Source organism: Conger conger, chromosome 19 (genome assembly GCF_963514075.1).
Source record: "Conger conger chromosome 19, fConCon1.1, whole genome shotgun sequence".
Lineage (NCBI taxonomy): Eukaryota > Metazoa > Chordata > Actinopteri > Anguilliformes > Congridae > Conger > Conger conger.
In genome coordinates this window covers 15,334,606-15,347,439 of record NC_083778.1, presented here as the reverse complement: position 1 = coordinate 15,347,439, position 12,834 = coordinate 15,334,606, and the positions used below count along the sequence as shown (strand labels likewise).

Sequence of the window (12,834 nt, the reverse complement as noted above, 5' to 3'; positions counted from 1 at the left end):
GCTTAAGTACATATACTGCGGCCTTCAAACGTGCAGAAGATACTGTAAGTGGAGAGAATCTATGGCAAAGCCACTTTCCTGTTCGTGCTGCCTCTCAGTTTGAAACAGTCTATGGGGCAACTTCGGCTCAGGTGGTAAGAGCAGTGGTCTGGCAGTCGGAGGGTTGCCGGTTCGATTCCCACCCTGGGTGTGTCAAATGTGCCAATCACCGTTGGTGTGTGAGTGCATGTGTGAATGGGTGAATGAGAAGCATCAATTGTACAGCACTTTGGATAAAGGCGTTATATAAATGTCAACAATTTACCGTTTATGGCATCCCGCTCAATATCCCATATCCCCCATTTAAGACATGAAATTGCAGGAAAATGACAAAGTACAGAGAATGATGTGTTTAGAAGTAAAGCTCCACCGTGCAGAACTGCTGTATAGTTTTTGATTGATAAAAGTGAACCGGTTGTGCCGTAATACTTTGAAGCACCAACATCACACAGTAAAAATGATGAATGAGCAAATTATTCGAAGAATAAGCGTGGGTCTTTACAGGTTGGTATGCAGAAGAAATCTCAGGGATATACACGCAGAGACTGCATCTCTCTAATAACGGACGGCAATGAGTAACCTTTTTCTTTTCTTCTTTTTTTTTCCTTTGTAAAATTGTAATTTCAGACCAACGGACATATCTCCATGGGTGGGGACGTATACCAGGAGAGACTTTCCCGGCTAGAGAGTGACAAGGAGTCGCTGGTTTTACAGGTCTGTGTCTGAAACATATTGCCCCCTTCATCACCCATCATTGCCACCTTTAGCAGCTGAACAGGTAGTTTTCGTTAAGTTTGTTTCCTTTGTTTTTTGGTCACTTGTCGTCAATGACGGCATTGTTTTTGGGAATGCCGTCATTCCGAACACCCCTCCTGAAGCCGAAACGTGGCTAAAGACCACCCTACATCTTAATAAAAATATTACCTTTAAAACGCCTCGATTCAGCATCTACCATAAGCCCCAGTGAAATTGTTGCGCATGAACCACGTTTAAATCCTCATTGTGTTTTATACCTGTGAGGCACTGTGCTATTCTCTGCGGTGACAATAACAATAACTGGGTTTTTCATTATTTATTCTATAAAATATTCAATACTCCATGTAGTAGTTGTATGATGGGAAATTTTCAAACCCTCTCGGGCTCCTCCACAGTGTTTTGGGAGCCTGTGGGGGTAACAGGGTAGTTTGGGGACATGTGGGGCTAACGGGGTATTTTGGGAGCCTGTGGGGGTAGCATGGTATTTTGGGAGCCTGTGGGGGTAGCAAAGTGCTTTTGGGAGCTTCTGGGGGTAGCAGGGTGTGTTTGGGAGCTTCTGGGGGTAGCGGGGTGTGTTTGGGAGCTTCTGGGGGTAGCGGGGTGTGTTTGGGAGCTTCTGGGGGTAGCAGGGTGTGTTTGGGAGCTTCTGGGGGTAACGGAGCCTGTGGGGATAACACAATGCTGTGTCACGGTGCCTGTTCGACAGGTGAGTGTGCTGACGGACCAGGTGGAGGCTCAGGGGGAAAAGATCAGGGACCTAGACCTGTGCCTTGAGGAACACCGCGAGAAGCTGAACGCCACAGAGGACATGCTGCAGCAGGTAGGCCCGCGCAGGGTAACACTGCTGGTCGTTGAGTTGGCGGTTTGACTGCCGCTGTGAAGGAGGTTTTAATGTGTCCTAAAGGGAAAGGAGGCCTCTGCGGGACCAAATGTATCCACACCAAAGCACTTAAAATGTCAGTTTGACCTTTTTAATGTTTAGTCTTGTATTGTTGCTCTCGGGTCAAATCCGGCCGCACATTTTTTTATTTTACAGGAAAGGTTTTTTTTTTTTTTTTTTTTTTTTTTTTTTGACGACATACACTTTGTTGGTCTTGTATTCATTGCAGGTTCAGCGGCGTATTCAATTAATTACATTTTTTAACCTGTTTGTGAACAGGGTTTATGACCAGGGTTTCAGAACCAAGTCCGTGATCGTATCTTAGAATGAACTAAAGGGGCAAAGTTACATCACGTAGCGTCCGGTCTCGTGTCTGTGTGCCGTTTGTTGTTTCACACGGTGCTTCTGACGCCCAGGAGCTGCTGAGCCGGACGTCCCTGGAGACGCAGAAGCTGGAGCTGATGGCCGAAGTGTCCAACCTGAAGCTGAAGCTGACGTCCACGGAGAAGGACCGGCTGGACTACGACGGGCGGCTAAGGGACGGCGAGGTATGGGGCAGTAAATACTTTTCTACTCACTTTTATTTGTAATGTATATCGCGCATGTTTTTTTTGTAACAACGTAATGTGTGTATGTACTTAACATCTATTCAATGTATGTATTTTAAGTGTGTATATAAGTATTATACTTTTAATCTTTTTCCTGTCTGTTTATAAAAAAAGCAGAATATCAGCTACATGAAGCTGGTGTAAACTGGCGGTAATGATGCCTCGTCTCTTGGCATTGTCCAAATAAACTTTATATAAATAATAAATAAAGTAATGAATCCGCTGAACTCTCTCGCAGCCGAAACGAAACGAGGCCCCTCACTCTCAGAACCCCCCCTCCTTGATGTTCAGAGCCCCTGTTTGGGCCCCCCCCCCCCCGGCCCCTCTGAAGTCGTTTTGACGGAGCGCACGTGTCCGTTTCGGGGCGCGGGCCTCGGGGGAGCCCGTAAAAGAAGGCGGGCTTTGTCTCTCCTCTGAGCCGCGAGCACTCATCCTCCGGCCCTCCCGGGGAGTTTTTTGTTTTTCCGTTCGACGCCGCTGCTCGTCCCTCCCATGTCTCCTCTCTGCCAAAGTTTTGTCCTGGTAAAGTGATGTGAAAACAGAAAGGGGGTCACCCAAAAAAGCAAAAAAAAAACAAAACAAAAAAAACGAAACAATGCAAGCAGTGTTTGCTGGGTCAGAGCATAGATGGCATAGCGACAGAACCCCCTCGACTCCGCTCCACTCAATCTCTCCCTATCTTCGTTCCCTCTTTCCTGCCCCCCCCCTCACCCCCCCTCACTGTGCTGCCCAGGGCTTTTACCCCGGGCAGCCGCCCCCCAGCCTGGCCCACGACCGGACGGGGCTCCTGGAGGCGGAGTTCTCAGTCTTCCGAGACGAGATGTGGGAATTTGGGGAGCAGGAGGTGAAAGGAATTTGAGGAATGTCGTTAACCCACCCAGCTCGAAAAACACACCCCGCATGAGCTTCCCCCGTCTGGCCGGGGGGGATGTGTTTTTTCCAGATTTTTCCAGATTTACTCAGGAATTACTGATTTTCAGAGCGGTCTCAACCAGAAGCGGATGGTTTTGGGTATTGTCATAAGCTCACGCACGCTGATCTATCGGGAGAGAATATTCAGCGGGACAAGCCAAATACTACTGCCCCCCAGAGACACTTAAGCTCTGGAAATCCGTATTTTCTTATTAAATTGGAATAATCAAGGAATATCGGCTCGTGGCTGCATGACTGCGATTCCTGTTACAGAAACATTGCTTTTTTTCAGCAGTAGTTTCCGGTTGTTTGTTCGTTTTCATTCTGTGGGGTAATTCGTATCAGATTTAGTCTGGGGAAAGTGCCGGCCCAGGGAGTTAACCCAGGTCCTGGAGTGCCAATCAGACCCCAAACCATCCGGACACCAAACTGCGATTCTGATAGGGGAGCAGTATAAAATGGTTCTTCTATTCAGAGCTAACCTAAACCTGAAACCAGTTTATCAGCTCAAAAAAAACAAAAAAACAGACCATTTGATGTTATTCCTTTCCTTATCGATCTGTAATCCTTCTCATTTAGTCTGTGCTTTAGAACAATTAAATTCGCCCAGGTCCCAAAAATGAATGGAAGTTAGTCGGAAATATGGCAATACCGTGTTGCTAGTATTCACTCTATGCAAATGGGATAAGCTCTGCAAAATTATTTGTGTTGTGCCTTGAGTATATTGATCTTAAAATCCCTTTTAATCGCTCTAGTACAGGGGTGTCAAACTGAATCCCCAGGGGGCCGCAGTGTCTGCGGGTTTTGGTGGTTTCCTTTCAATCAGCTGCCAATTAAGGCCAATTAAGGCCTTCAGAACAAGGCGTGTGGATACTTTAACCAATCAATGACTTGGAATGAACCCAGAACACCCCGAAAGCCAGCAGACACTACGGCCCTCCAGGACTGGAAGTTTGACACCTGTGCTCTAGTATATATGTGTGTGTGCTAAATGCTTATAATGTAATGATTGGCCAGCCTGTGAGATTCTGGGTCAGTCTGTTGAGTTTTTGTTTGTCCTGTTGGGGGAGTGTTTAACCACCTCGTGTGTGAAGAGAGCGCCAGCCTGGCAATGAGAGTACGAGCATGGCTTGCAGCCGCATCCACAGAAGAACTACATTCCCCATCTGCCAAAGCCTTTTGCCGATCGGAATTTCTCTTGACCCGACGTTCCATGGTCTCCTCCTAAGCATTCTGGGTGACGTAGTTCCTCTCTCCCGCAGGGGTTGGTCCAGGAGATCAATGAACTGAGGTACAGGGTGTCTGAGATGGAGAACGAAAGGGTGCATTATGAGAAGAAGCTGAAGTCCACCAAGGTGAGTGGTTTGTTGAGAAAAGGCCATGTCTGGAGGGACTCCCTGGACTCCCAGGGTTGCCTTCACTCATGTCCTCTTTGTCAGGGGTGGGGAGGTCCGTTCATGGTGGGGATGGTTTCTGCTTCCACCAATTACCCCTTAATTGGCTCACATCGGTTCATTCAGTCGTTCACATTTTAAATGGGGACACCGTTGATTCATTGGGTCATCAATTAATGTAGGTAAAGTGATTGGTGTTATAAATGATGGCTGATGAAATTAAGCTGAATTTGGCATGAAGTCCTGCCAGAGAACCTCCCAACCCCCCCTGCTCTGTGTCACCACTTTACGGTTTCATTTCTCTTTCCTTCCTTCAGAACTTTTCAGACTCTTCTCACTTCTCCTCCTTCTCTCTTCTCTTCCCTTTGCTCTTTTTTTCCCGGCTCCTAGCCGCTCATGGCCAAACTGTCGAGTCTGAAAATCAGAGTGGGGCAGATGCAGTTTGAGAAACAGCAGAACGAGACCGCGACCCAGGCCCTGAAGGTGTGCACGGCTCCACTGCGTCCGGCGTCGGGTTCTCTCTGCGATCCAGCGCTCGCTCGCTCGCACATCCAAGGGCTGCCTTGGTTGTTGAACGTCAGTGAAACTCGACCAGGGGTTTCCTACCTTTTCTGATTCAGGGCCCCTCCACCCAGGCTCAAAGGCATCCAGGGGGGACCCCCGTTAAAGTTAAAAATGCTCATATTAAACAAACGAGCTCGTTGGTGCCTTGCATGGCAGCCGATCACCGTTGGTGTGCGAGGGTGTGGATGAATGGGTAAATGATGAACATCAATTGTACAGCGCTTTGGATGAAGGCGCTACATAAATGCCAGCCATTTACCATTCTCCATTTATGGATATCAGGACATAAAATGAAACACTGGGGAGGTGTACATTATGGGATGTTTAAAGAGGAGCGGCCCTGTTTCTCTCCCCTGCAGGAGGAGCTGGCCACGCTGAGGAGGCAGCTGGACGGGAGGGACGGGGAGCTGAAGATGCTGCAGGAGGAGTCGTACCTGCGGGGAGGCGCAGGGACGGGAGGCGCAGACGGCTCGGAGAGAGGTAGGAGCAGGGAGCAGCCGCGAGCAGCCACAGGCAGCCTAGGAGCAGCCACAGGCAGCTACAGGCAGCCTAGGAGCAGCCACAGGCAGCAACAAGCAGCCTAGGAGCAGCCACGAGCAGCCTAGGAGCAGCCACGAGCAGCCTAGGAGCAGCCACAGGCAGCAACAAGCAGCCTAGGAGCAGCCACGAGCAGCCTAGGAGCAGCCACAGGCAGCAACAAGCAGCCTAGGAGCAGCCACAGGCAGCAACAAGCAGCCTAGGAGCAGCCACAGGCAGCAACAAGCAGCCTAGGAGCAGCCACAGGTAGCAACAAGCAGCCTAGGAGCAGCCACAGGCAGCAACAAGCAGCCTAGGAGCAGCCACGAGCAGCCTATGAGCAGCCACAGGCAGCAACAGGCAGCCTCTAAGTCCCTTAAAGTCACTGTGAAACAAATCTTTCAGGGGGAAGTGCGGGGGGTGGGTTTGACTGATGTGAGATGGGGAGGTGGGGGGGACAATGGAAACGGCTGCCTGAAAGGGTGTTGATTGGAGGGGAACGGAGAATTGAGACGTTTGATCGACGTACACGGCCACTGGCGCACGATGACGTAAAATCTCAAGTGTTCGAATTTCTTTCATTTTATGGAATATATATACGCTATATGCTGTGTTCAAATGCACGCATCAACAAAGCATAGCGCTGTATTTCATCAAATATTCATATTCATATTCATAAGTATGATTTGGCTCAGTCGGAACATGAAACCCTGGAATTTGCATGTTTAACCATTTCAGTCCCGAGAGTGCCATATGACATTCAAGCGTAACTACCAGAAAATCCCAAGAGTGCCATCTGGCACTCTTGACCTCTTCAATCGATCAAAAATGACTGCTTTGCAATTTTTTTGAGCCCCGAATAAACCCTAAAAAGTTCTCATCTTTCTCAACGAGGGCTACTTCATATTGGGCTTGGGGCCGAAAGAGTTGATGCCACATGTTGAGCCATTTGTATTCTACGACGGCTTTGTTTAAATTGGCAAAATAAAAAGGTTTATTTATTTTTCAAAAGTTGGCGCCTCCGCCAGTGTTATTTTTGGCCGTGCCTCTGGAATGAGATGTAGCAGCCGAACTTTAATCTGTGAATAACCGAGGTCAGAAAAATAAGATATGCTTCTTTTCCTGTTTTGGACAGTGACATCATGTGGCCTTCAGCCATACTCACTGTCGAATTCTGGTTTGGACATGGAATGTTTTTAAAGCCAAAAAATATAAACAAGGTTTTTTTTTTTTTTTTCCCAGACTAGCTTCTCTGTTCAGCTTTGTAAAGACTTTAAAAAATGGTTTTGTTCGCTGATGTTGAAAAATCCTTCCATTTAATAATAAGAATTCCTTGCATTTATATAGCCCTTGTCAGACACTCAAAGCACTTTACAGTGATGAGGGGGAACTCGCCTCGACCACCACCAGTGCGTAGCACCCCCCTGGGTGATGCGATGGCGGCCATTTTACGCCAGAATGCTCACCACACCCCACACCAGCTGAGGTAGAGATAAAGAGAACAACTATTTATCTAAAGTGACTTCAAAGGCCGAACCACCAAACCTTCTTAGCCACTAGGCTCTGGGCTGCCCTCACTCTGGTCCTGGGGGTCTTCATTCTGATGGTCTTAATGTTGATGAATGTTTTATGCACTTTTACCAACGACACTCAACCAGCAGCGACATCACTGCTAATGGAAAACAGGACCCAGGCGACACTTTATCACACATCCGTTTTCCACAGCATCGTACACTTATCCATTTCCCCAGCAATCTTACACGTGTCTGTTTCCACAGCACCTTAAACTGTCTGTTTAACGGTTGTGTCCCACACAGAGGAAACGTCTAAGAGGAAACTCAGAGAGAAACGTAAGGGTGGTTTAATTCACTTTCTCAACCTCCAGACCCTTTTTAAATCTTTGCATATTTCTGCTGGCTGCTCACGGTTTGCATGCACGGGCAAAGAGCCATTCCAGACCTGTTTACTCAGCAGGGAGTTGAGTCACCTCCCGTACATGTGCCTCATTTCAGATAACGTTCACCGTTTTTGAGAGGCCTTCATTGCATTCTGACACGTCACGTGCATACTCTTTATTTTATATTGCAAAGAGCTTTTGTGTCGACTTACCTCAGACTATTCCATTTTTTTGTGGTTTACAAAAAAAAAAGAAGTATGAGTTCATACTTTTTTGTGGGAAATATTTTACCCAAAATATCCAGACACATCGGGGTCTCCCAGATAAAGGGAGGCTGGAAAACCAGGAATTAGTCATCCAAAATTGTGTGCTGCTCTTTCAGATCAGTAATGATATCTCGGCAATGACTAAAATATCCAAGTCCAAATTTTCTGGAGATGGTGTTGACATTACGGCCTAACTTTGGTGAAAATTCTATCTATTTTAAAATATTATCGAGAAATCTGCGAATCAGATTTCTAGATAATCACTGATAACTCTGTTACCTTTCATTTTGGGGTGAAAGGTCATGTATATGTACACAATAGAGCTGATGAAGACCTCTGCAGTGATATAAGAACCATTTCCCTTCGACCTACAGTTGTGGAGACATCACAATTCAAAGTAATTGGGGGCACGCTAATCAGTGCAATTTGTGTTAGCTCGTATCTCCCAGACCAGCAATCCGAGACGAGTGTCATTTTGGTTCTAGGGGTTTCTTATAAGGCCGAATCAGCATTACAAATCTCATTAAAATCTCTGTCCGATGACGATGTGGTCCAAAAGTGTTTTTTGAATTGACACTGAATGACCCAGCAGACAACCCAACAACTTAATAAGTTGAAGTATGTACCTAATAAGTTACGTACCCAGTCAGAAGCTGATGAATCTGATTGTGTTTTACGGTTGTGCAAGTCTCTTTGTCGAACAGCATCAGCTAAACTCCTGAATGTTTGGCCTTCCCATGAATTACATTTCTGCCTGGTCCTTCCCTGCCAGGATTCAGCTGGCGGGATGAGTCACACTACTTTGGAGCGTATTTTGCCAGCAAAGAGCTGTTCACATCGCGTGAAAGAACACCTGCTGGCTTGTTTTTCCCTCTCAGACAACGGTCTGACTAAAAGTCTGCCAGACCGTGGAAAACTGCTGATAGTCATGCAAGGGAAACCACCCAAAAATTATAATTTGGTATGCTCCATTCCGCCATCACGATCATATAATTTGGCACGTTCCATCTTGACCTCAGAATAAGCTGTGTGACCTGTATAGTTCTTGTGCCAAAGCTTTTATCTGCATCCGTATCTGATGTGATTATATCGTCTGGACACAGTTCCTCCTCTTGCCCCCCGGTAATTCCAGCTGTTTCGGCATCCCTGTGTGTGGCGCCTCCTTCTTGTGTACAGAAATTTCCCAACAGTGTCTTAAGGCTCTTTTGGAAATATTGCCACGGCAACGGGTGGTTGGGGCTGTTCAGGGGTTCACCCCCCACCAATATTGTGATGTCATGCTGGCAGGACTGCTCCTTTCCGCTGCAGCCACACCCCTTTCCTGCTGAGGCCCCTCCCCCACCGCTACAGCACACACCCCTCCCGCTGAGGCCCCTCCCCTTCCCCCCCCCCACCACCCTTTGCAAAATGTGCGGATTTCACCTAACCAGACCTGGGTCAAATACGTAATTTGTTTTGGATTCAAATACTTTTCTATGCTTGACTGAGCTTGTCTGGTGTATTGGAACTACTGATGAAATGCTCTCACAAGCCCCACCTTCTCGTCTTCTTAGTTGGCTCTATTGCACCAGGCAAGATCAGTTGAGCGCAGAAAAGTATTTGAATCCAGAACGATTATGTAATTGTCCCAGGTCTGGGGCCCTCAAACTGTGTCAGGCGCGTTCCTGTGAAATGAAGCCACGTGCCCGTTTTTGTGGGTCGGCGTCTGTCCAGTTTACCTGCGCCCCCGCTGAGCCCCGCTCCGTTGCTTTCAGATTTCGAAGTGCAGCGGATGAAAAAGGCGGTGGAGTCCTTACTGACGGCAAACGAAGAGAAGGTGAGCTCGTCCGGCTCTCTGTCTGCCCTCCCCTACCGAGATCCCAAATTCAACATATGGGAAAGTATACGCAAATTAATGGTGCTTTCAGATATTTATTTGAAGTGCTTATATTTGGAAAGAAATATATCAGCAGTATAATCGGCTGTGAAAGGCATTTGCCCTGCTGCACAAATGAGTTCTGGCCCCTTTCCACACTGGGCCCCAGTAAAGGGTTTTCACCACGCATGCCAGAGCAGCCTGCCTCTGTAGTCTTGCTAACTTGGTAGAAATATTTTTGGCCTCATTAATAATAAGGGCCATTTAGCACAGATGTTGAAATCAGTCGACGCTCGTTCTTCACCTGTTTTTTTTACGGTGTTTGGAGCCACACAACACGCCATGTTTTTTTTGTTTTTTTCCTGCACCTGCAGGATCGCAAGATTGAGGAGCTGAGGGCTGTCCTGGGACGGTACCGCCGGGGTCAGGACACGCTGATGTCGCAGCAAGCCAAGAAAGGTGGGGATTGCACGACCCCCTGTGGTTGGATGCGGTACTGCGGTCTGCGGAGGTTGTACTTCAGGGATCATCAAATCTGAATCCAGTCCTGGTTTTGTAATTACCGCCCCCGCCCCCCCCCCCCGAATAGTGCTACTGCATCCCTGGTTAAAGGGTGGGTGGAAAGCCAGCAGTTATCAGCTGTCAAGGACTGTGATTTAATGATCCCTGCTGGACTTGGAAGTGCACGCCTCCACTCCAGCAGTGACTGTGTGAGCACCAAGTAGAAAAGTTTTGCCGGATAACAGCAGCTCACGTCTCAGAGGAGCCAATATCTCTAGAATGACAAATCCAACGAGGGGTTCACCCCTCACGTCTCAGAGGAGCCAATATCTCTAGAATGACAAATCCAACGAGGCCGAATTTTGGCCATGTTCTCTTATGAACGTTGAACAATATTTACACAAAGTTTGAGAAAAATTGGGAGTGGTCACCCCATGTTTCAGAGGAGGATAGCGTACAGGACGGCCTGTAGCATTGTGGTTAAGTTACATGACTGGGACCCGCAAGGTCGGTGGTTCGATCCCAGGTGTAGCCACAATTAGATCCGCACAGCCGTTGGGCCCTTGAGCAAGGCCCTTAACCCTGCATTGCTCCAGGGGAGGATTGTCTCCTCCTTAGTCTAATCAACTGTAAGTCGCTCTGGATGATAGCGTCTGCCCAATGCCATTAATGTAATATAATGTAAAGGATGCATGCTTGTGAAAAATAGTAGAAAAAAGAAAAGTAAAGTAAAAGGGGTAGTGGGAAAAAAAGGAAGCACGATAAGTGAAGGGTCATTTTGGAAAGTTCTGGATGGCCTTGCGGCTCACTTGTAACACGCAAATGTATCTGTTCCCGATCCAGACCTAGACAGCGAGGAGAGTCACAGCGAGGATTCGGTATCGGCATCGGCACAAGCGGGCGATTCCGGCGCCACGGATTTAGAGAAGGCCACTCTAATCGGCGTCGAAGAGGCGGCGGGGACTATCACTGAGGAGGTACAGTGCAGTCGGGCGCTGCTCGCTCTCGAATGGCACATCCAATTTAAAAAATGTGTATAATAAATGCGAATTAATATCAATAACTGAACATTTTGACACACTGAAACATCTGTGATCTGACAACCACACTCTATTCTCAGTATTGTAGCTTTGCTTTCACGTTAGTCTCCAAATATCATCGGTTTGCCTTCACTCTTGCTGAAAGAACACCTGCTGGCTGTTTTGCTCTCAGACAATGGTCTGACCAAAAGTCTGCCAGATCATGGAAAACTGCTGATAGTCATGCAAGGGAAACCACCCAAAAATGATGATTCCGCCATCATGAGCATATAATTTGGCACGTTCCATCTTGACCTCAGAATAAGCTGTGACCTGTATAGTTATTTTATCTGCATCCGTATCTGATGTGATTACATCATCCAGACACAGTTCCTCCTCCTCTTGCCACCTGGTTATTCCAGACCTGGGTCAAATACATTGCTGTAAGAAAAGGATATGCTTGGGTTGTCTCGGTGGCGCAGCCTGTAGAGCACTGACCGCATGCTCATTGCGAGCCGCGACGTCGGCGGTTCGAATCCGTCCGTCCGACATTTGTCGCATGTCTTCCCCTCTCTCTCGCTCCCATTCTTCCTGTCTCTCTATACTATATACTGTCCAATAAAGCTGAAAAAGGCCTAAAAAAGAAAAGGGTATGCTGATGTAATGTCATGGATCACACGCCTGCTTTATAGTCTGCATTAATATTCACTCTCATTTCCATTTTGTTTGGCCTGCAGCTTGCGGCTCTCACGCAAGGGTCCGCCGCTGCTCCGACCTCTGACCTGACCGAGGCGGGAGAGCCAGAGCGGGTAACGGCTGTCAGGTGAGACCGCCATCATCATCATCATCATCGCCTCGCTGTCATGTCACGGTCTCTCGGTCCTCTTCCTCGATTTCCCACGAGACCGACGAGTTCAGTTTCCAACTCGCTGGCATCGTTTATGAGATTTAATTCCACGTGGAGTGCCAAACTCAACGTAGTGATCAACTATCTCAAAAAAGAGAAGAAAGACCAAATTGTTCTTGATGAATCTCGTTTGCCTAAGACTTTTGCACAGTACAGTATATACCAGCAGGTGCGTATATCAGAACCGTGATGGTGTCCCAACTCTTTTGTCCTGTCACAGCGATGGAGACAGCCAAGACGCATCCGCGCTCCTGGAGTCGCCGTCGTGCAGCAGTCAGCGGTGAGTATGCCGCCTGTCGGCGTTGCTTCCACAAGCTTTTCCGGAAGCTTCCGGTGCACACAGTGACCTAAAATGGCTGCTCAGTGTTCTCTCTCTCTCTCGGAGGTGAGCCTTGACCGTTTCTGAATTTTCCGTTACAGAGAGGCGGACCTCCCCAAGGCAGGAGGAAGCCTGGATGACCTGATCAACGGCAAGGGTGACGAGAAGGTAAGGTGGTCTGCGCCTATCGACGTGGGACGCCATCTTGGGCGGGTGTCTCTGACTTGCCCTGGAGGGCTGCTCTTTCCACTTTGGGTCAATTGCGGTTGTGCCGATTATTATTATTTTTTTCTTTCTTTTGTTTAATCTTGATTCTGATATTTATGGGCAAGAGTTCCACAGATAGAAATGCCTGCCTTCCAGAGCTTACCAGCACCAGGTAATGCTCCTGTAAAGGTGTT

At 47.8% G+C, this 12,834-nt stretch overlaps 1 protein-coding gene across 7 annotated transcripts in view; it reads left to right on the top strand.

The window, feature by feature from the left end:
- ppfibp1b (PPFIA binding protein 1b) overlaps positions 1 to 12,834 on the top strand; it is a 39,797-nt gene that overhangs the window by 15,183 nt on the left and 11,780 nt on the right. For 2 of the 7 annotated variants that reach the window (XM_061229363.1, XM_061229366.1), the window contains exons 4-15: positions 667 to 753; positions 1,502 to 1,615; positions 2,092 to 2,223; positions 4,458 to 4,550; positions 4,980 to 5,072; positions 5,513 to 5,633; positions 9,587 to 9,648; positions 10,062 to 10,146; positions 11,032 to 11,165; positions 11,945 to 12,030; positions 12,335 to 12,394; positions 12,535 to 12,601. In XM_061229363.1, coding sequence (XP_061085347.1) covers positions 667 to 753; positions 1,502 to 1,615; positions 2,092 to 2,223; positions 4,458 to 4,550; positions 4,980 to 5,072; positions 5,513 to 5,633; positions 9,587 to 9,648; positions 10,062 to 10,146; positions 11,032 to 11,165; positions 11,945 to 12,030; positions 12,335 to 12,394; positions 12,535 to 12,601 — 1,134 coding nt within the window. Of the gene's footprint in view, positions 1 to 666; positions 754 to 1,501; positions 1,616 to 2,091; positions 2,224 to 3,016; positions 3,128 to 4,457; positions 4,551 to 4,979; positions 5,073 to 5,512; positions 5,634 to 7,486; positions 7,520 to 9,586; positions 9,649 to 10,061; positions 10,147 to 11,031; positions 11,166 to 11,944; positions 12,031 to 12,334; positions 12,395 to 12,534; positions 12,602 to 12,834 lie in introns of all 7 variants that reach the window. The other 5 variants (XM_061229365.1, XM_061229367.1, XM_061229364.1 and 2 more) reach the window with 4 other exon arrangements.